Source organism: Sciurus carolinensis, chromosome 3 (genome assembly GCF_902686445.1).
Source record: "Sciurus carolinensis chromosome 3, mSciCar1.2, whole genome shotgun sequence".
Lineage (NCBI taxonomy): Eukaryota > Metazoa > Chordata > Mammalia > Rodentia > Sciuridae > Sciurus > Sciurus carolinensis.
Genome location: NC_062215.1, coordinates 54,639,103 through 54,661,509, shown reverse-complemented (window position 1 = coordinate 54,661,509; position 22,407 = coordinate 54,639,103). Strand labels below are relative to the sequence as shown.

General features: G+C 42.0%; 1 protein-coding gene and 1 pseudogene across 1 annotated transcript in view; one reads left to right on the top strand and one right to left on the bottom strand.

Annotated features, from left to right (window-relative positions):
• Scimp (SLP adaptor and CSK interacting membrane protein) overlaps window positions 1-22,407 on the top strand; it is a 34,350-nt gene that overhangs the window by 2,930 nt on the left and 9,013 nt on the right. The window contains exon 2 of the mRNA XM_047545514.1: window positions 21,540-21,663. Within this exon, the coding sequence (XP_047401470.1) occupies window positions 21,552-21,663 (112 nt within the window). The 5' untranslated portion in view covers window positions 21,540-21,551. The remainder of the gene's footprint in view (window positions 1-21,539; window positions 21,664-22,407) is intronic.
• Window positions 19,135-21,072, bottom strand: LOC124979367 (stress-induced-phosphoprotein 1-like; annotated as a pseudogene).

The window sequence follows — 22,407 nt, the reverse complement described above, 5'->3', positions numbered from 1 at the left end:
GCTCGGGAGTCTGAGGCAGGCAGATCAAGTGCTCAAAGTCAGCCTCAGCAACTTAGCGAGACCATGTCTCAAATAAAAAATTTAAAAAGTGCTGAAGTTGTGACTCAGTGGTTAAGCGCCCCTGGGTTCAATCCCCGGTACCAAAAAAAAAAAAAAAAAAAAAGCTGGGGATGTAGGCCAGTGGTAAACTGCTTGCCTAGCATGCACAAGGCCCTCAGTTCAAACCCCAGCACCATAAACACGCAAAAAAACCATCACACAAATTCACAAGTAAAACATCACCCACACAATGACACAATACCACAGGCCAGTCTGGACAATTTAGCAAGACCCTGAAAAAACAAAGACCCGGGGATGTAGCTCAGAGGTAGGACAATTCTGGGTTCAATCCTGGGTACAATGACAACAAAAATAAAAACTAAAACTAAAAACCAACCCAGTAAGACAATGCTTGCTCACCATGTACCTCCTCTTCTGAAAGCTTCCATATCCTGCATCCCTTCCCTTTCCCCAGAAGCCCAAGCCCTTTATCGCTCTATTAAACTCAATATAAGAGTCAGTCATCTTGTCCTGACTTGAATCTCATACTCCTGTGTATATTAGACTCATAATAAAATTTGTATGGTCTTTAAAAGAAAACATCAAGAATCACAACAGCTGAACTCCATGACCCACTTAAGACCACATCCATAAAGACCAGTAGCGTTTCCTTCAGTTGCAAGAATTCCAGGCTTCTAAGCTGTGTGTGATATCAACAATGCCATCAGTAGTTGTTACATAGTGGCTAGACTTACTGGCAGAATATTATTTGGAGTCTTCAGTAAACTCTCTAAGAGCCTGCCAATTTTAGTTTAAGAAAATTAAATTTGAGTAGTTATTAATAATTTAAGACACTATTGGTAAATGGCCCTTTATTTTCATGTAAAAACAAAAGTGTATAAAATTGCAGGCCAAATGACCAAAGACTTAAAGAAAGCATTGACTTTTTTGGATGCATTCAAGGCCCATCCAGAGGGCCTTGGACACATCCTGGGTCCATGGCAGAATCAAGTAGTGAGTTGGAGAGGAAGGATCAGAGGAGAGAAGAGGTATGCTTCAACACCCCCTCTATTTATTTCCATGTCCCACCTCCAAGTCATCTAATTCACAGATTTGTGTGGCACAAACTTATTTCAAATGTGAATTTGTAAATTATGCCCCTATGGAAAGTCTTGCCATTTTTATTGATTTTACATGATACCTAAATAAAACCAGAATGCAGTTATGCAAATAAAGCTTCAAGATAATGAGACTGCTGTCTCCAAATACCTCCTGTGTACAAACCACAGAGCTGCCGCCACCTTGGTAGGTCAGTTCAATACACTCAGCATGGCTGTTCTAAGCCGGCTGAACCCAGGCCAGTGGATATGGAAGGGCACAGGGAGTCCTGGGAACTGCAGGATGTTTGCAGGGCAGAGGGTCAGCAGGATACAGGAAGTGTGTGGGAAGGGAGTGCTAAGGCTGTTGTGTGGGCAGGGTGCCCATGAAGAATGGCCTTGACCATGCTAAGTAGAGGGGAGGTCAGCTTTCACTTTGCTCCAATCATAAAGAACCACTGAAAGACTTTATAGGGAAGGGACGGCAACTAGTGGAGGGCCAGATAGGTGATAGGAGCCAGTAAAAGCTCAATGGACCAGGTGCAGAGATGGTGAAGACTTGAACTAAAGCAGGAAAAGTAGATATGGAAAAGAGGGAATGAATTTAAAAGCCAAGTGGAGGTGAAATATAGAGGCAGGCTGCCTGACTGGCTGAGGTGGGTGAACACAGGCCCACAGGGGCAGGAGGAATGGGGTTGGGGCTTCTAGTCTTTCACAGAATTGCAAGGATAGAGAAAGAGAAAAGACACTGAACTCCTTCTAATCACCTAACACTGCTCTACCCCATACACACTCTTATTTTAACTTGCCATCAACTATCTACATGGTTGTTTCTGGTGCTAATGTCAGTGAGAAGATCAGGTGGGAGACTGGCACCCCCAAAAAGGATCAGAGAGTCTGGGAAACAGAAGGGAGTCAGGCAAGAACTGCTGATGCTGATGAGCGAGGATAGTATCTACAGTCTCCCAGGACCTTGAGATCTAGGTTGAGATCAGCTCAAACCTTCATTGCAAATTCTGCTTCAGGGTTTTCCATAGTCCTCCCTGGGATGTCTGCAGTTTCTCTAGGAGGCCATCTCTTCCCTACTGGTCAGCACAGGCTCACAACTTCTGGAAGACCATACTGGACTGATCCAGATATGAATGTATCCCCTTTCCTGGATTCCCAGGTCACCAAGATAAATCTGTTTACAAAAGCACTTGGTAGATATGAAGACTTTACTATGGATGGGCAGTGGGGCACCAGTGGGGTCTACCACACAGCATGCGAACTGCAACCTGGATGTAACAGAACCCTGTTCTGAAATTGTCTTTGCAGCCCTATCCCTGGATACTCCCCCGACCCCCATGCTGGGGATTGAACCCAGGGACTCACACATGCTAAGCAAGCACTCAATCACTGAGCTACATCCCCAGCCTGTCTGAATACTTTCCTAGTTGCTTCTCCCATCTCTATACCAGGAACAGGTTCCCCTTCTTCACTTCCTCCCATCCATGTTCTCATCACTGCCCCCACAACTCCATGTTCTTCCCCTCTATGACCCAAAGGAATTCAACACTCCCCAATTTCTATTAACAAGCTTTAATTCTGGCCCAGCCTACTCCCCTAAGTGCTCTTTAATATCATCTTGACAGTGGCTGCCCTTCTAGGCACTTGCAATTATAGAACATGTTTTTGTTTGTTCTTTATAATGCCCTGAGTCCAGTGATCTTCTTCTTTTCTATATGTATCATCGTTTGGAAGCATTTCCACCTAACAAGACAGGTGAGACATTAAGGGTCTTGTTCCAAGCAGGTGCCTAGCACATTGGAGACAAGAAATCTGTTCTCTTGATGCCCAGCCCAGGACACTTCCATGTTTTATATTTATGTACATATGTCTGTACCTTTCATGTTATAAACTATTTCTCACTAAGGAGATATCTCAGTTGGAGGAAAAAAAGAGGCAAATGCTGAATAAACTCACTGTCTCAGGAATTTCTGATGAAGGTTCTGTGGCTGACTCCCTGGAAATGCCTTTTAGAGAAGTGAGACTTGGAAGTGAGGTGTGATTGCCTTTAGCTGCTCTCCCATCCAGCCCTCCCTCTTCCAACCCAGTGGAGTGCCTTGCTCAATTCTTTCCCCTGAAACTGCTCAGAATTGCAAAAGGTTTCTCACTGATGTTGCTTGAAAATGTTTTAGGCAACTAAAAGAGTGGGGAGAAACCAAGAGGAAGCTGGAGCCCCAGGAGCTTACATGGCTCTGCTTCCCAGCCAGCCTATGGTGGCTTTGGAAATATACTACGTGGCACAGGAATTTCAGAGCCTTGATTCAAATTATCTATGACCCTACACTGTGACAAGGAAAGTCCACTCATCATGGAGAAAGAGGCTGTCACATCTTTCATTCATTCATGTATTCACAGATGCATTTACTGTGTCCCAGGTGATGTTCTAGGCACTAGAAACAATGATAAAGAGAGAAACAAGGCCCTGCTCACATGTTGACATGTGTGCTGACACGTGTGCCAGCATGGGAGACAATACAATTAATAGAACAAATGCACCAAAAAACAACTGTTGTTGTAATGGTCTCATCTGGAGGACAAACACGTTTCACCTGTTGATCATAACATGTTTCGGAAGTAGAAGTGTCCCTTTGTATAGCTGAGCAGCACTCATCAGGAAGGACTGTGAGGAGGAAGGCGGCCCCAGAAGGAAGTGCCCTGGGGTTGTGCAGTATGTGGGAAGCAGGGAAAGAAAATAGAAGAGGAGTCTGTTACTCATTACAGAACCTCTGTTCTCCAGCCTTGCCCACCCCACCACCCCATTCTGTCCCCATGGTCATTGACTTTGCCTCCTACCTTGGAGGAAATGGAAGCTTTAGGGTGTGAGCTCTCAACTTCCTGTCCTCAGACCCCAGTCTTCTCTGGTTCCATTCAGCCTCAAGCCCCTCTCTCCATCCTGGTTTCCTTTTGAAAGCTCATTCTTTTATCTGGGTGGTGAAGGTATCACCTCTGGTCTTCTTGGATCTTACTCCTGCCCTCTCCTATCCCTGCATTTCATTCTGGTCCTCACTCCTGGCACCATCACAGTTCATAAACACACCAAAATCTCTGATATGGTATGCAAACAACCTTTACTCAGCCTCAGTTCCCTCCCTTCTTGAAGTCCAGGCTTCCCTTGCCAGCTGGGATACTCTTCTCTCCAGTTCCCATCCTCCTCTAGTTATTCCTTCTCATCCTCCTTTGAAAGTTCTTCTTTCTCTTTCCTTCTACTTTGATGCATAGAGTCTTTAGGATTCCATCTTTCCCTCTGGTCTTCTCAGAGTAAATGAGGCTCAGAGATTTTCCAGAAGACAGGATGATTGAGGAGGAAGGGGAGAGAGTATAAGGTTTCTAAGCTTCTAGAATAAAACAATCAGATCTGGCTCAGTGCCCTTAAAAAAAAAAAAAAAAGATTTCTGAGCTCCTGAGCTAGGAGCACCCTGAGACTGGGAAGGAGTGCCAAGCAGGGAGGATACATGTCTAGATAAGAGGAAGGAGGTCCCATAGGAACTGCATTCCTACATCCCAAACATATTCAGCTATAACTGTCCTCCAAGGACCTTGGACAAAGATTCTCAGATGTCCCTGCTCCTGCCAAAGCACTAAGGAAGGAAAACTGAAGATTCAATGAATCAGTTTGTCTTCCTTCATGTTTACACACTCAAGTAAGTGGGTTTATTTTTTTTTTTATTTATTTTTTTACGTTTACATAGGGTAATGATGTTTCTTTTTTTTCCCTTCCCCCCCACCCCTCCCACCCTTTTCCCTTTATACAGTCCTTCTTTCCTTCATTCTTACCGCTCTCCTTAGCCTAACTCTAAACCTAACCCTAAACCTAATGCTAACCCCTCCCACCCCCATTATATGTCCTCATCCGCTTATCAGCGAGATCATTCGTCCTTTAGTTTTTTGAGATTGGCTTATCTCACTTAGCATGATATTCTCCAATTTCGACCATTTGCCTACAAATGCCATAATTTTATCATTCTTCATTGCGGAGTAATATTCCATTGTATAAATATGCCACAGTTTCTTTATCCATTCATCAACTGAAGGGCATCTAGGTTGGTTCCACAATCTGGCTATGGTGAATTGAGCAGCAATGAACATTGATATGGCTGTATCTCTGTAGTATGCTGATTTTAAGTCCTTTGGGTATAGACCAAGGAGTGGGATAGCTGGGTCAAATGGTGTTTCCATTCCAAGCTTTCTGAGGAATCTCCACACTGCTTTCCAGAGTGGCTGCACTAATTTGCAACCCCACCAGCAATGTATGAGTGTTCCTTTTTCACCACATCCTCGCCAACACCTATTGTTGCTTGTGTTCTTGATAATCGCCATTCTAATTGGGGTGAGATGAAATCTTAGGGTAGTTTTGATTTGCATTTCTCTTATTACTAGGGATGTTGAACATTTTTTCGTATATCTGTTGATTACTTGTACATCTTCTTCTGTGAAGTGTCTGTTCATTTCCTTAGCCCATTTGTTGATTGGATTATTTGTATTCTTCGTGTCGAGTTTTTTGAGTTCTTTATAGATTCTGGAAATTAGCGCTCTATCTGAGGTATGGTTGGCAAAAATATTCTCCCACTCTGTAGGCTCTCTCTTCACATTTCTGATAGTTTCCTTTGCTGAGAGAAAGCTTTTTAGTTTGAATCTATCCCAGTTGTTGATTCTTGCTTTTATTTCTTGTGCTATGGGAGTCCTGTTAAGGAAGTCTGATCCTAAGCCAACAAGTTGAAGATTTGTACCTACTTTTTCTTCTGTAAGATGCAGGGTCTCTGGTCTGATTCCAAGGTCCTTGATCCATTTTGAGTTGAGTTTTGTGTAGGGTGAGAGATAGGGGTTTAATTTCATTCTATTGCATATGGTTTTCCAGTTTTCCCAGCACCATTTGTTGAAGAGGCTATCTTTTCTCCATTGCATATTGCTGGAACCTTTGTCTAGTATGAGAAAATTGTATTTATTTGGGTTTGTGTCCATGTCTTCTATTCTGTACCATTGATCTACCTGTCTATTTTGGTACCAATACCATGCCATTTTTGTTACTATTGCTTTGTAGTAGAGTTGAAGATCTGGTATTGCAATACCCCCTGCTTCGCTCTTGCTACTGAGGATTGCTTTAGCTATTCTGGGTTTTTTATTCTTCCAGATGAATTTCATAATTGCTTGCTCTATTTCTGCAAGGTACATCATTGGGATTTTAATTGGAATTGCATTGAATCTGTATAGCACTTTAGGTAGTATAGCCATTTTGACGATATTAATTCTGCCTATCCAGGAACATGGGAGATCTTTCCATCTTCTAAGGTTTTCTTTAATTTCTTTCTTTAGTGTTCTGTAGTTCTCATTGTAGAGGTCTTTCACCTCTTTTGTGAGATTGATTCCCAAGTATTTTATTTTTTTCGATGCTATTGTGAATGGGGTAGTTTTCCTAATTTCTCTTTCTGAAGATTCATCACTTATGTATAAAAATGCATTGGATTTATGAGCATTGATCTTGTAACCTGCTACTTTACTGAATTCACTTATGAGTTCTAAAAGTTTTCTGGTGGAATTTCCAGGTTCCTCTAAATATATAATCATGTCATCAGCGAACAGGGATAGTCTGAGTTCTTCTTTTCCTATTCGTATCCCTTTAATTTCTTTGGTTTGTCTGATTGCTCTGGCTAGAGTCTCAAGGACGATGTTGAATAGAAGTGGTGAAAGAGGGCATCCCTGCCTTGTTCCAGTTTTTAGGGGGAACGCTTTCAGTTTTTCACCATTTAGAATGATATTAGCCATGGGCTTAGCGTAGATTGCCTTTATAATGTTTAGGAATGTTCCCACTACCCCAATTTTTTCTAGTGTTTTGAGCATGAAGGGATGCTGTATTTTATCAAATGCTTTTTCTGCATCTATTGAAATAATCATGTGATTCTTAACTTTAAGTCTGTTGATATGGTGAATGACATTTATTGATTTCCTGATGTTGAACCAACCTTGCATCCCTGGGATAAAACCCACTTGATCGTGGTGCACTATCTTTTTAATATATATTTGTATGCGATTTGCTAAAATTTTGTTGAGAATTTTTGCATCGATGTTCATTAAGGATATTGGTCTGAAATTTTCCTTCCTCGATGTGTCTCTGTCTGGTTTAGGTATCAGGGTGATATTGGCTTCATAGAACGAGTTTGGGAGGGTTCCCTCCTCTTCTATTTCATGGAATAGTTTGAGGAGTATTGGAATGAGCTCTTCTTTAAAGGTTTTGTAGAACTCGGCTGAGAACCCATCTGGTCCTGGACTTTTCTTTGTTGGTAGGCTTTTGATGACCTCTTCTATTTCATTGCTTGAAATTGGTTTATTTAGGTTGTGTATGTCCTCCTCGTTCAGTTTAGGTAGTTCATATGTCTCTAGAAATTTGTTGATGTCTTCGAGGTTTTCTGTTTTGTTGGAGTATAGATTTTCGAAATAGCTTCTAATTATGTTTTGTATTTCACTCGTGTCTGTTGTGATGTTTCCTTGTTCGTTCCGAATTTTAGTAATTTGAGTTTTCTCCCTCTTTCTCTTTGTTAGTGTGGCTAAGGGTTTATCAATTTTATTTATTTTTTCAAAGAACCAACTATTTATTTTGTTAATTTTTCCAATTGTTTCTTTTGTTTCGATTTCGTTGATTTCGGCTCTGATTTTAACTATTTCCTGTCTTCTACTACTTTTGGTATTGGTCTGCTCTTCTTTTTCTAGCGCTTTGAGCTGTGGTGTTAAGTCGTTTATTTGTTGATTTCTACTTCTTTTTTTGAATGCACCCCATGAAATAAATCTTCCTCTAAGTACTGCTTTCATAGTGTCCCAGAGATTTTGATATGATGTGTCTTTGTTCTCGTTTACTTCTAAGAATTTTTTTATTTCCCTCCTGATGTCTTCTGTTATCCATTCATCGTATAATAGTGTATTATTTAGTCTCCAAGTATTGAAGAAGTTTCTGTTTTTTATTCTGTCATTTATTTCTAATTTCAATCCATTATGATCTGATAGAGTACAAGGTAGTATCTCTATCTTCTTGTATTTGCTAACAGTAGCTTTGTGGCATAAAATATGGTCTATTTTAGAGAAGGATCCATGTGCTGTTGAGAAGAAAGTGTATTCGTTCTTTGTTGGATGGTATATTCTATATATGTCCGTTAAGTCTAAATTGCTGATTGTGTTGTTGAGATCTATAGTTTCTTTATTCAATTTTTGTTTGGACGATCTATCCAGTGGTGAGAGAGGTGTGTTAAAATCGCCTAGTATGATTGTGTTGTGGTCTATTTGATTTCTGTAATTGAGAAGGATTTGTTTGATGTACGTGGATGAGCCAATGTTCGGGGCATAGATATTTATGATTGTTATGTCTTGTTGATTTATGCTTCCCTTAAGCAGCATGTAATGTCCTTCTTTATCCCTTCTGACTAGTTTTGGTTTGAAGTCCACATTATCTGAGATGAGGATGGATACTCCAGCTTTTTTGCTGTGTCCGTGTGCATGGTATGTTTTTCCCCATCCTTTCACCTTTAGTCTATGGGTGTCTCTTTCTATGAGGTGAGTCTCTTGCAGGCAGCATATTGTTGGATTTTTCTTTTTAATCCAATCTGCCAGTCTGTGTCTTTTGATTGATGAATTCAGGCCATTAACATTCAGGGTTATTATTGTGATATGATTTGTATTCCCAGTCAATTGACTCATATTTGTTTTTGGCATGATTTGGTTTCTCCTTTATTTGGCTATTCCTTTAGGCTAGCGCCTCCTGTTGCTGATTTGCATCGTTGTTTTTCATCTCTTCCTCATGGAATATTTTGCTGAGAATGTTCTGTAATGCTGGCTTTCTTTTTGTAAATTCCTTTAGCTTTTGTTTATCATGGAAGGATCTTATTTCATCATCAAATTTGAAGGTAAGTTTTGCTGGGTATAAGATTCTTGGTTGGCATCCGTTTTCTTTCAGGGCTTGGTAAATGTTGTTCCAGGCCCTTCTGGCTTTTAGGGTCTGGATTGAAAAATCTGCTGATATTCTTATTGGTTTCCCTCTGAATGTAATTTGATTCTTTTCTCTCGTGGCCTTTAATATTCTGTCTTTATTTTGTATGTTAGGTATTTTCATAATAATGTGCCTTGGTGTGGGTCTGTTGTAATTTTGTATGTTTGGAGTTCTATAAGCCTCTTGTATTTGGTTTTCCATTTCATTCTTCAGATTTGGGAAATTTTCTGATATTATTTCATTGAATAGGTTGTTCATTCCTTTGGTTTGTTTCTCTAAGCCTTCCTCAATCCCAATAATTCTCAAATTTGGCCTTTTCATGATATCCCATATTTCTTGTAGATTCTGTTCATGATTTCTTACCATCTTTTCTGTTTGGCCAACTTTGCTTTCAAGATTAAATAATTTTTCTTCAATGTCTGAGGTTCTGTCTTCCAGGTGCTCCATTCTATTGGTTATGCTTTCTATGGAGTTTTTAACTTGGTTTATTGTTTCCTTCATTTCAAGTATTTCAGTTTGCTTTTTTTTCAGTATCTCTAACTCTTTATTGAAATGAACTCTTGCTTCCCGTATTTGGTCTTTTAACTGTTGATTGGTGCGATCATTTAATGCCTGCATTTGCTCTTTCATCTCCTCCTTCAATGCCTGCATTTGCTCTTTCATCTCCTCATTTGCTTCCCTGATCGTTTTAATTACGTACATTCTGAACTCCCTTTCTGACATTTCTTCTGCTGTGCTGTCATTGGGTTTTATTGATGTAGTATCTAGGTTTGTTTGGGACATTTTCTTCCCTTGTTTTCTCATATTGGTCAGTTGTCACTGGGACCCTGAGATATTGCAGTTTTCCGCTATTGGCTTATAGTGTCCTGGTAGATTTCCAGTGTATCACCTCCCAGCCTTCAGTAGCCTGATGTCTTGGAGGAATCTGATAAAGCAGCGTATCCGAAGAAAACTGCCCCTAGCCCCCTACTGGTTCCACGATTTGGAACTGGCTCTGTGCTTGAAATGCTCTCACTGTGGGCCTGCACCGTGCAGCTGGCCGTGTGGGAGGAGCTCACTGCCAGAGTGTGGAAGTCTACCTTGGGAAGACTCTAGCTGCCCTGCCTGGCTCCGATAAGCCACCTCTATCTGGGCCTGCCACCCGGGCCGAGCTTTACCCAGTGGGCAGACTCACCTGTGGCTCTATTTCAGTCCCAGTCTCTCAATGCCTCCCCTTCTTAACTCCTGGGTTCTGGAGCGACAGGGGGTGCAGTCTCCCTCTAGGCCGCCATCTTGGATCGCCCCGAGAAGAGAGCCTGCAGCCGGAGTGGGCAGAGCCGCCTGAAGAGGTGTCTGGCTGCCCTGCCCTGATCCCAGAGGCTGTTTGCGGATCGAGGCTCTCCTTTGGTTCGGGGGCTTGTGGCTGGTTCTATGTAGAAAGTCTCTCACTGGGCGGTCAGCTCCGAGAGGCTAGCCTTGAACGGCACCTCCCACCGCAGGGGTCCAGACTACTTGGGGAAGTCTCTGGCTGCCCTGTCTGGACCCTGAATCTGCTTGCGTGCCAGAGTACGCTGAGCTGCACTGGCTCCGGGACTCGGAGCTTGTTCTGGTCAGAAAGTCTCTCACCAGCGGGCCAGTTCCGTTCCGAGAACCTGGAGAAGCTGGCTGTGTGGGCGGGGCCCACTGCCGGAGTGTGCAGGGCTGCCTGTGGATGACTCTAGCTGCCCTGCCCGGCTCCGATAAGCCACCTCTATCTGGGCCTGCCCCCCGGGCCGAGCTTTACACAGTGGGCAGACTCACCCGTGGCTCTATTTCAGTCCCAGTCTCTCAATGCCTCCCCTTCTTAACTCCTGGGTTCTGGAGCGACGGGGGTGCAGTCTCCCTCTAGGCCGCCATCTTCAAGTAAGTGGGTTTAAATGAAGAGGAAGTGGAGAGAGAGAAGACAGAGTCTTGCCCTGGAGAGAAATGACTCATTCATTGATGGTGGGCATCTGGTGGGTTTCCAGGCACTGTGACAAGTGGACAGGGAAGCTATTTATGTTCAAGGAGTTTTGGTGGCTTTCAATTCACCTCGCTCCTTCTGCTGCCACTTATGACTGTTTCAGGGAGTAAGAATTCAGCTTATCACCAGCCCCAGTTGGAAGCTCTATAGGGGAGCCGAGAACAGTGCTGCTCACTGAGGCCTGAGAACCACCTGGAGTACTTGTTAAAATTGCGGATGCTTGGTGGTACATGCCTGTAGTCCCAGCTATTTGGGAGGATGAGGGCTGGAGTGTCATAAGTTTGAGTTCAGTCTAGGCAACTTATCAATCCCCTGTCTCAAAATAAAAAGGGCTGGGGATGTAGGTCAGCGGTAGAGTACCTCTAGGTTCAAACCGAAACAAAAAAGTTGATGCTCAATTCCTATTCTAGACCTACAAATCAGAATTGAGAATGGAGGGGGGACATAGGGCCCTGCATTAAAATGCATTTTAATACATTTCTCAGGCAACTTAATGTAATTTTTGAGAAGCCCAGGCTCAATGGTAAATAATTAAGGCTCTAGAGTCAGAAGAATCTGGGTTAAGTTTCTCATTTTTCACTTACAAGCTCTGCAACTTGGGCAAGTTGTTAAGTTCTCCTAAGGCTTTGTTTTCTCATCTATAAACAAGAATAATATTCAGGATTTTCTACTTTATAGAACTATTGTGATCTTGGGTGTGTAGAGTAGTTAGAACTCATGATAAGTTAGTATACAATGAGTGCTATACTTCTAAAGTGCATTTTCATACTCAGGTTCTCATAATGTGCAACAAGAAGTCACAGCTAGGGCTGGGGATAGAGCTCCGTGGTAGAGCGCTTGCCTATCATGCATGAAGCTGTGGGTTCCATCTCCAGTACTGCAGAGGGATGTGGGGAAGAAGTCACAGCTAAAGACTGAAGTCTTGCCAATATTGGAAGTTCTTGAACCATGGTTCTGCTTTCAGTTCTATTATGAAAAGAAAGAATTTATCAGCTTCATGTCAGGGTGTCAGAGTACAAAGAGTACAAACTTGGTGTCAGACTGGACTGAGCTGAAATATCAGGAAGTCAATCAGCCTGTGTAGACATTAGCAAATCTCTCTGAGTTCTATTTCTTCATTTGTAAAATGGAAGTACAGCCAGTACTCCATGTGAATGGGTTCCATATCCACAGATTCAACCAAGCGAGGATTGAAAATATTTTTTTAAAAAAATTGTGTCTGTCTGTCTGCCTGCCAGGAGTGGTGGCATATGCCTGTAATACTGGTTACCATGAGGAGGATTGCAAGTTCAAGACCAGCCTCAGCAACTTAGTGAGGCCCTAAGCAACTCAGTCTCTAAATAAAATATTTAAAAAGGGCTGGACACAGATGGGATGTTCTTCTCAAAATACTGTCATTTCCTTAAAAAAATTTTTTTAAATAAAACAGTTTGCCATTTTCTCTCCAAAAAAAAAAAAAAGAAGAAGAAGAAGAAGAGGGAGCTGGGGATGTTGCTCAGTGGTTAATCATCCATGGATTCAATCCATGGTACCAAAACTATACATATATATATATATATATATGTATATATATACACACACACACATATGCATATATATATATATATATATATATATATATATATATATATATATATATAATAAAAAGTGTTGGGGATATAACTTAGTGGTAGGGCACTCCTGGGTTCAATCCTCATATCAGAAAAAAAAAAGTTGTGTCTGAACTGAATACATACAGACTTTTTTCCTTGTCATTATTCCCTAAACAATAAAACAACAGCTATTAACATAGCATATACATTGTACTGGACACTGTAAATAATCAATTGTAAGAGGTGATTTGAAGTACCATATATGGGTGGATATATATATAGGTTATGTGCAAATACTATATCATTTTATATAAAGGACTTAAGCTTAAACAGATTTTGGTATCCAAGGGAAGTCATAGAACCAATCTCTCTCACCCCATGTCCCAGACTGTAGTAACAGCCCCTCCTTTGGGAGCTTACAGTAAAGTTTTAAGCAGTAACATGTATATCAGAGGTTTGCAACTTTGGCCTCACATTAAAATCATCTGGAGAACTTTATAAAAACAAACAAAACCCCAATAGGCAGGACCCACCCCAGATCAATTACATCAGAATCTTTGGTGTTTTGTACATAGGCATTTTTTGGGGGTGGTACTATGGAGAGAATCCAGGGGCACTTTGCCACTGAGCTTCATCCCCAGTCCTTTTAATTTTTTTATTTTGAGACAGGATCTTGCTAAGTTGCTTAGGGACTCATTAGGTTGCTGAGACTGGTCTTGAACTTGTGATCCTCCTTAATCGCTGGGATTATAGGAATGTACCACTGTTTCAGGCTGTGTACATCAGCAAATTTTAATACCCTCTAGGTGATTCCAGTATTCAGGGGTGGGGACTTCTGGTAGACCTTAAGTTCTTAGTCTATCAACCGGCTCAAAGTCTACAGGAAACAAGGTCAGGCCCTGCCAGCTCTCTGACCTCCTCCCAGGTCAGTAGCTGGGACCTCTACACCTGCACTTGCACACTCAGTCCCTCCCCCTGCCCTGGGACTAGCACTGATCTATGGGTGAGGGGTGGGACAAGCTCTGTTCTCATATCAGGTTCCACTCTCTTGGTATAGACTAGATCTTGGTTCCCCATTCTTTGGCTCCCAGGGCCCTGTTTTATCCCTGAGTGTGAGTCCTGTCCTGAAAACCCTCCTAGCTTCTTAGCCTCTAAAAAAAAAAACAAAAACAAAAAAGATTTTTCCTCCCATGTGGCAGCCTTACCCTCCCCACCCCTCCCCTGCCAGTTCACCTTGTGGCTAGACTCTGCTGCTTCGTGACTGGGCCAGCAATTCAGGTACCACATGCTGGACTTCTGGTCAAAGATGGAAGATCATCATTCACTTTTCTTTCCCTTTACTTTCCTGAGACATCACTAAGATGGCAAAAAAAGAAAAATAGAAGAAAAAACTTTTTAAATGTGCAGACTCATGGAATTACTTTAAATAAAGAATGTCATGCCATTGAGGTCTAAGCATGAAGTCATTCGTGTCCAGACCTCTTCCTCCCTCAATATGTCCACATCCTAATCCCTGGAACCTGTGACAATGTCAAATTTCATGCTAAAGGGGAATTAAGTTTGAAGACAGAATTAAGGTTGCTAATCAACTGACTTTGAGATGGGGAAATACATTGGGCACACCCGATGTAACCACAAGAGCCTTTATACGTGGGAGAACAGAGGAGAACAGAAGGAGACATGCCTAAGGAAGCATGATCAGAGAGATGCAATGATCTGAAGATGGGGGAGGAGGCCATGAGTCAAGGAAAGTGAGTGGCTTTCTAAAGTCATAGATTTTCCAGAAGAGACATAGCCCTTTCAACACTTTTATTTTAGCCCTATAAATGAGGCTTATGTGGACTTCTAACCTCCAGAATGGTTAAGAAAACTAATTTATTTTTAAAGAGGCAGGGTTTCTCTATGTTGCCCAGGGTGGCACTAAACCTCTGCACTCAAGCAATCCTTCTGCCTCAGCTCCCTGAGTAGGTACACACCACCACACAAGGAATGAATGATAAATTTGTGTTGTTTTACATCAGTAATTTGATAGAGCTGCCCTAGGAAATGAATACAGTTTGATTCTGACAACTGTTGCTGCTTGGGCTCCTACTTATTGTCATAGGGGATGGCCTCCCCCAAAATCATTTCAGTTCAATTTCAAAACTTTTAAGCCAGGTGTGATGTTGCACACCTATAATCCCAGCAACTTTGGAGGCTGAGGTAACAGGATCTCAAGTTCAAGGCCAGCCTCAGTAACTTAGTGAGACCTTGTCTCAAAATAAAAGTAGAAGGACTGGGGATGTGGCTCAGTGGTCAAGGGCCCCAGGTTCAATTCCCAGTACCAAAAAAATAATAATAATAAAATACAAACAAAAAATCCCTTTTTTAGTTACTTTTGATTATTAAGCAGACTCATTTTAGTTTTTTAAAGCTTAGCTATACTCATTTTGAAACCTCAGTCCTAGTTTGACTCAGATCTCATCCTTTGTCCAGATGAGAGGAGTATTGACAGGGGTAGAGGCTCCTCAGTTCTCTTAACATCCACTTCCTTACACTTATGTCCCAGCATTGAATTGAGGGAGAAAGGGAGGACAAGCAATTGTCCATGGGAAGCATCCCATCAGTGGACCATTACTAGTGATAAAGAGTTTGTGGTGGTGGCTTTAGAGCTTCTAGCCAGCCCGATAATGAGGGCCTCAACCCTTGCCCTTGAGAGTCTCTTGTAGTCCCCTGAGAGATGTTGCTACATCCTTGGGTTGATTCTCAGCATCCTGTCATGCAAGCACTTCTTTGCCCCATGCTTCAGTACCTCTCAGCTGCCCAGCACCCCACAATCTTATCTACCTTCTGCGACCCCAACTTCAGACCTGTAGCAAGGATAGGATCCAGCTTCTATACATTTCCAGGGTCTGAACTTGATCATGTAGCCATTGTCCATTGCCATTGCCCATTCCCTGTATTCCCCCACCATCTCTCTGTGGAGCTCCTCTCCCCTCTCTGGAAGCACCTTCACCATTAAACTAGGCTTGTTGGCCTACAGAACATCCAAGTGGAAATGGGATGTGATTCTCTTATGCCCTCTTTCTCAACTGTACTCTCTCAAAAAGACGTTCTTCTCAGTTCTATTGAAAAGGCATTTCCCATCAGTCCATGGGAAAAGGGGAGACTTCCAATGCTGTTTCTCTGTTTTTAGAATGTGGGGAACTTAGGACTTTTATTTTTCATTATGGGCTCTGACCATTCACTCAGGGAGATCCCTTGTGGTCCCTCACACCACTCTAACACTGCCATACTATAACACTTGCCCCTTCTACAGTAGGATGTCCTGAACCCCTATTGACATTTCCTTGATGACTTCGGGACATCATTATCAACATCAACAGAGGAAGGTTCCATGAGAGGGACCAGAAAGTATTCTGGCCTTCCTGGTTGACCATAGGCAGGTCACTTCACTTTGGTCTCAGCTCCCCATTTGGGGAGTGGTTGAGAATGAAATGAGGTGAGAGATGAACTGTACTTAGCAGACTGCTCAGTCCACACTAAACATGCTCAAAATATCAAGTCAGCTTTATTTGATAAAAATAACCAAAAAAAAAAAAAACAGGAAATAAAAAACCTATCCCTCTGAGTAGTTCTGAAGTAACCCATAGTTTCACTTTCAATAACATCATTCTACTTCCTTTTTCTTTCCCAGGAACCAGATGAGAATGAAATTTCTTTGACCTTGAATCTTGAAAAAAGGCTTTTCATGAAAACTGTATATACTACATGGTCAACTGACCCTTCAGTTTTATTAAAGTGAATGCAAATAGTTTAAAAATCAAGTAACACAGAAGGTTTACAGTGAAGAGCTGTGATCTCTGTTTTTCTACCTTTCCTTCCACCCAGTCCTCTGACACAATGGCTTTTAACCCTTGAGTTCTGGTATTGATTTCTGCAGCTCTAAAGTGCAGGTTTGTGTTGCTTTTTGAAGAAATACTTCAAGAGTAAAACAAAAGGACAAAGAAGTAGAAACTATGAGAGGAAAGACAGATGAAGAACCAGGAGACAAACATCTGAATAAAAAGAAAAAGAACTCACAAAATGGAAAGATAAAAATTCTGTCTACTCTGTCTCTATTTGTCTATCTATATCTTTACCCAAGGGTAAAGGTGAAATTTCTATTTACATTTGTTGAGCAAAGAGGCTGTTTGCTGATATTTGACCCCTTCTTAAATCCAGTGTTCTTTTGACCTCATTGGACCCAATAAAACCAAATTTCACAACCTCCTACTGAAAATCATTTCCAGTCTCCATTTTCTTTTCTTTTCCCCTTGGTTCTTCTTCTTCTTCTACTGTTCTTTTTTTGCACATCCTGAAAAAATGACCTGTGACAAAAATCCTCGCTGTGTACATACTTAGGGGTGAGTTATCCCAGGTAGCTGACACTTGAATCCCTTAAGAACAAATCCCCATTAGACAAAGGGACTGAAGGGAAGGGAGGGTTATGGGAACAGGAAAGACAGTAGAATGGATTGGACATAACTTTCCTATGTACATATATGAATTTACATGATGTGTAATCCACATCATGTACAACCACAAGAATGGGAAGTTATATTCCATGTATGTAAGATATGTCAAAATACACACTACTGTCATGTATATCTAAAAATAACAAATTTAAAAAACAGAGGAACCCCTTCATGTAGGGAATTCTATCAAATAGCATTTGGTCTTTACCTAAAGTTGAAATAAATCACATCTAGAAAAATGCATCTATATATTAAGTGTAATTTTCCATTATTTTAACCTGTTGTACATTCCAACATTTTAAATTTAAGATATACAAATTTCTGGGGGTGGGGGATAGGCAAAATGTGATCTGTTTGGCTTTATATATCAATCTTCCTCTTAAAATGTTTAAATATATATATTGTTTAAATATATATATATATAGATAGATGATTGTCTTTTTAAAATGATATTGTACTTTAAAATACCAAAAAAACTATGTCAAGCAATAAAATTTCAATGCAAAAGTCAAAAAGAATAACTCCCCAGTACATATACCCACAGGGATAAATCACAAAAGTCACATAGAGCAAAAAAGTAAACTCCAGAGTGATGTATATAGAAGAGCACTAGTTATACATTACTGGTTTTTATCACATATAACTGTATCAGTAGCCAAAGAACATTGTACTTGTCCAAGTCAAAACTTGGAATAAAGAAATTAAGTTTGAAAACTGAAGATCCAAGTCAGTTTAACCAATAAAGACACTATGCCATTAAGACAAACATATTTTAAAATTTTTATCCAGGTTAGGTCTTAGTAGTATTAATGGCTTTATAGCAGCCTGATGCTGCCCTGTTTCTCTGTCATCTGCTTAGGTACCTTTTCATATAATTAATATTACTCAAAACCATGCATCTGAAAAGGCACTGTATGAATATTCCCATTGATAAATGGTGACCCAGGAAGTTCTGTGTAACAAGAAGACAGGATACCTCCCAGGATTCCTGTGAAGTCCCTTTTACTTTGATATCCAAATGAACTGGCAATCCACTCCATGGATGAAGGGAGCCCTCTCTTTCTCCCAAGAATTCCCTGAATTCCTGAGGACTATTCCAAATAGTTCATCCTGCAGCCTGCTCCCCATTGTCACTTGAAGCCTGGCAGATATGTCCTCCCTGGCTTGGAAAACCACTGCATACATATTATTCCTGACCTGACCCCACAGGCTCTGCTCATACAAGCTTTTGTACAATTGTACAGTTTTATTGAAGGTTTGCTGGTAACAGAAGACTATAACACAGCATAATACAGGCAGACATTTACAGTTAAATATTACATGTAAATACCCAATAAATGCATTGGTTATTTTCCAATATGGTGTCTTTCTAATTATGCTCTGACTTGGGCCTCTCCCTCTGTTGCTAACCTATTCCAAGACTCTCCTCCTCTCTAGTCTGCCACCTTCAGCCCCCAAATGCCTGTTATTTTTCTTAGGCTAACTCAGTTTGCTCTGCATCTTCAGCTTTACCCTTCTGACCATGCCTCACTCAAAGAGACTCATTATCTCAGTCCATTTTTCTGTTGCTATAAGAGAACACTTGAGACTGGAAGTTCTAAAGAAAATAGGTTTATTTTGGTTCAGTGTTCTGGAGGCTGAGAAGTCCAAGGTCAGGTGGCTGCATCTGGTGAGGACTTTGTGGAGATTTGATTCATGGAAGAAAGGGAATTGGGTGCATGCAGAAGAGAAGCAAGTCTTGCTGTAACCTAGTTTTGCAAGCATAAGAGCTCACTTATATGAGATGGCATTAATCACTTCATGAGGGTGAATTCCTCCTGACCAAAACACCTCTTGAAAGTCCCACCACCTCTCAACACTGTCCCATTAGGCACCAAGCTGCAATCTGAGTTTTGGTGGGGAAAACACATATTCAGCCGCATGCCGGGTTGCTCATTATTTGCTGCACCTCAGGGTCGGTCATGGCCCATTGCTTCACGTCTTCAGGGCTGTGGTGTCGGTTGTACTGCGCTATCACACAGCGCTGGTGGCCATCTGCCACCTTCTTACAGCTGGAGTCCAGGTCCAGGGCCTTCTGGTACACATCCATGGCTTTTGTGTAGTCTTTCATGGCTTCCAGGGCAGCTGCTTTCCGCGTGTAACCCTTGATAAAAGTTGGCTCCAGCTGGATACATTCCTCGCAGTCATTGAGAGCCAGCTGGAACTCTCGGAGTTTTGTATAGCAGCTTGATTGCTGTACAGTTTGGCATCTCGTGGATTCCGTTTAATGGCCTCGGTTTAGTGCTTCATGGCCTGGGGGTAGTACCTTTCTGAAAACATTCATTGCCCTTGTTCTTCTCCTCCAATGCCAGGTCAGGGTTGATGAAGGCCAGCCGCTCTTTCTCCTTCAGGATTTTCTCTGCCGGCTGGCCCGTCTTGAGCACATCCAGGGTTCAGTGCTCAGCCAGGGACTTCTTGTAGAAATGGATGGCATCCTTGGACTTTTCCTCTTTGAAGTAGGAGTTACCAATTTGTGCATAAGCTTTGGCAATCTGTCCATAGTCTTCTCGGTTCACTCTCCCCACTTCAATGGCGTTCTCACAAAGCTCCCAGAATTTATTGTAGTTGCCCTTTACAAAGTATACCGCTAATGATTGGTGATGTAAGTGGTGGGGTCCAGCTCCTTGGCTGGTTGTAATGCTTCAGAGCTGTGTCAGTCTTTCTTCTTATAGGCATCATTCCTCCAGCTCTTTTTCTTTCAGTGCCTGCTGCTTATTCTCTGGGAGATCTTCCATCGGCTCTGTCTTGGTTTCCATTTTAGGAGGAGGCAGTGGGGGGGAGGGCGGGTTGCAGCCTCTTCTTCCTCATCCACACTGCCCAAATCAACCCCAATGAGGACTGTAAGGAATCCCGTGAAAACCACGCTGGACACGGGAAATCACATAAGGGAGTTTATTAAGCAAACAAAAGTGTCTCCCTGCAGGGTAAGAGAGAAAATGAGAGGAAAAGAAAGGGAACAAGAAAGGGTGTACACTAGAGAGAGTGGAAAAGCGAGGAGGATAGAGAAAATGAGTAGGATAGAGAGAAACATGGGGAAAAGATGGCGGGGTAGCTACCGTGAAGCAGTTGAATTCCACTGGGCTAACAGGGGAATAATGGAGAAGGATACTTGCAAGCTGACTGATGAACCAATAGCTAGCTAGGATGTTCACAGATTGACAAGTGGTTGGGAGGCAGGGAAAATGGCTGCACCAGAAAGGGAGGGAAAGTAGCTTTGTACATTACAAGGACACTAAGAGTGGTTATGATCCAAGGATCGTGTAGTTTCATGGCCAAGTCTGACGGTTTGTTTCGCAGTCGCTCTATCAGTTCCCGGTAAGTAGGATTGCTAAGCAGTGCCCTCATCCTGGGGTCACTTTCCAACTTCTGATAAAGATTAGGCATGTTGAAAGGGTTCATGAATTTCCTCTCTGCCAACTGGGCCTCCATATTCTGTAAACCCTCTTTGAGCTGAGGGTTATTTGCTTCATGTTTTAAACCTTCTTCATAGGTTCACTTGGCTTCTTCAAATAGATTTAATAATTCGAGAGCTGCTGCTTTTTGTGAATAGCCCTTAGTCCAGTCAGGTTTCAGGTCTATGGTTTTGCAACCATCCTCATAAGCCTTCTGGCAGTCCCCTCTCTTGGCGTAGGCCACGGATCTACTGCTGTAGAGCATGTGGTTCTGAGGATCTAACTTGATTGCCTCAGAGTAGCACTGCAGCTCGTCATGGATGTTGAAGGGCCTTGTTGCCCTTCTTTAGCTCGTTCACCTGCTCCACAGCCTGGCCGGGAACCCCGTTGAATGGAATCCGTCCCCTCTGCGTGCCCATCTGTTCTGGGTTCCCCAAGGTATTTTTCTAACCCCCACCTCAAAAAAAAAAAAAAGCCCTCAGAATTCTCTTTCCCATTATGAATTATTATCTTTATGATATAAAAAAGATTATTATTACTTTAAATGGCACTTTTCCCCTTCTGCTGCATTTTGGCAATATAAGAAGTGTGAGTATGTCTACTGTTTCTAAAGTAGTGGGTGCATATCTTGTCTATTGTCTTCACAAAGCCTTGTAAAGTAGTAGACGGTGTCATTCCCAGATTACAGATGGAGACACTGAGGCTCAAAGAAGGTTAAGTGACTTGCCTGAGGTCCCCTAAGCTGCTGATATGTAGGGTTTGACTATGAACCAGTAGCCATCTTATTCCTAAGCAGATGCCTGCCTCTCTACACAACATGGTAGAGCACAGCCCCTACACCAATGCCTTTCAATCGTGCATTATTCTCTATCTCCATTCTTCTTAGGATTCCACTGCAATGATTTTGTGGATCAACTATTTCTGGATCATCTTGGCAGTGGCCATCATCGTTGTCTCTTTGATCCTAGGCCTCATCCTATACTGTGTCTGTCGGTGGCAGCTCAGACAAGGTAACGGTCATCTCATCTGGACAGGTGGATGGATGTCAGGGTATTAGAGCTCCTTTAGGGCAGGAAGATTAGTCCTGGGCAAGTATGGCTGAATTTTGAATTAAGTGTCATGCTTTCTGGATTTGAAGTCTATTCCTGCCACTAACTTATATCCCTAGGCCTCAATTTCCCCCATATGCATAGTAAAAGGAGAAGGCTAACTAATCTCCAAGGACCCTTCTAGTCCAAAGGATTTGGGTGAAAGCAGAATCTGTTTTAAGGCACAATATGCTCAAGAGCTCTGACTTTGGTATGTGGCTACTGATGACAGCATCTTGTCTCTGGAGTTTGAAAGGGAATATAGGTCTACAAAATGTCAAAAACTATCTTGGGGAGTGAAATACAGACTTGACCCATGACCAATATGTTTGGTAACCATAATTGCCTTCTCCAAGTCCATACTCTTGATTTTTCAGGTATTATCTCCTCCTTAGAGGATTTTGGCATCCTCAGTCATAAATATGTGATCGTCTAAGGATTAACACTAACTTTAGATAATCTACAATTGGCTTTTCAGTTTTGCCCTTCCTCTCCAAAGTCATGAAATTCTGAACCAATGGTGCATTATCTTGAGAGCTTATCCCTTGAAATAATGAGCTAAACCAGAAATATGCAAGGGATGGTGAAAACACTGAGAGGTACAGCCACCTTCCCCTGGGGCACCCAAGGCAGACATCCCTCAATAATTAGGGCATCAGGGCACAG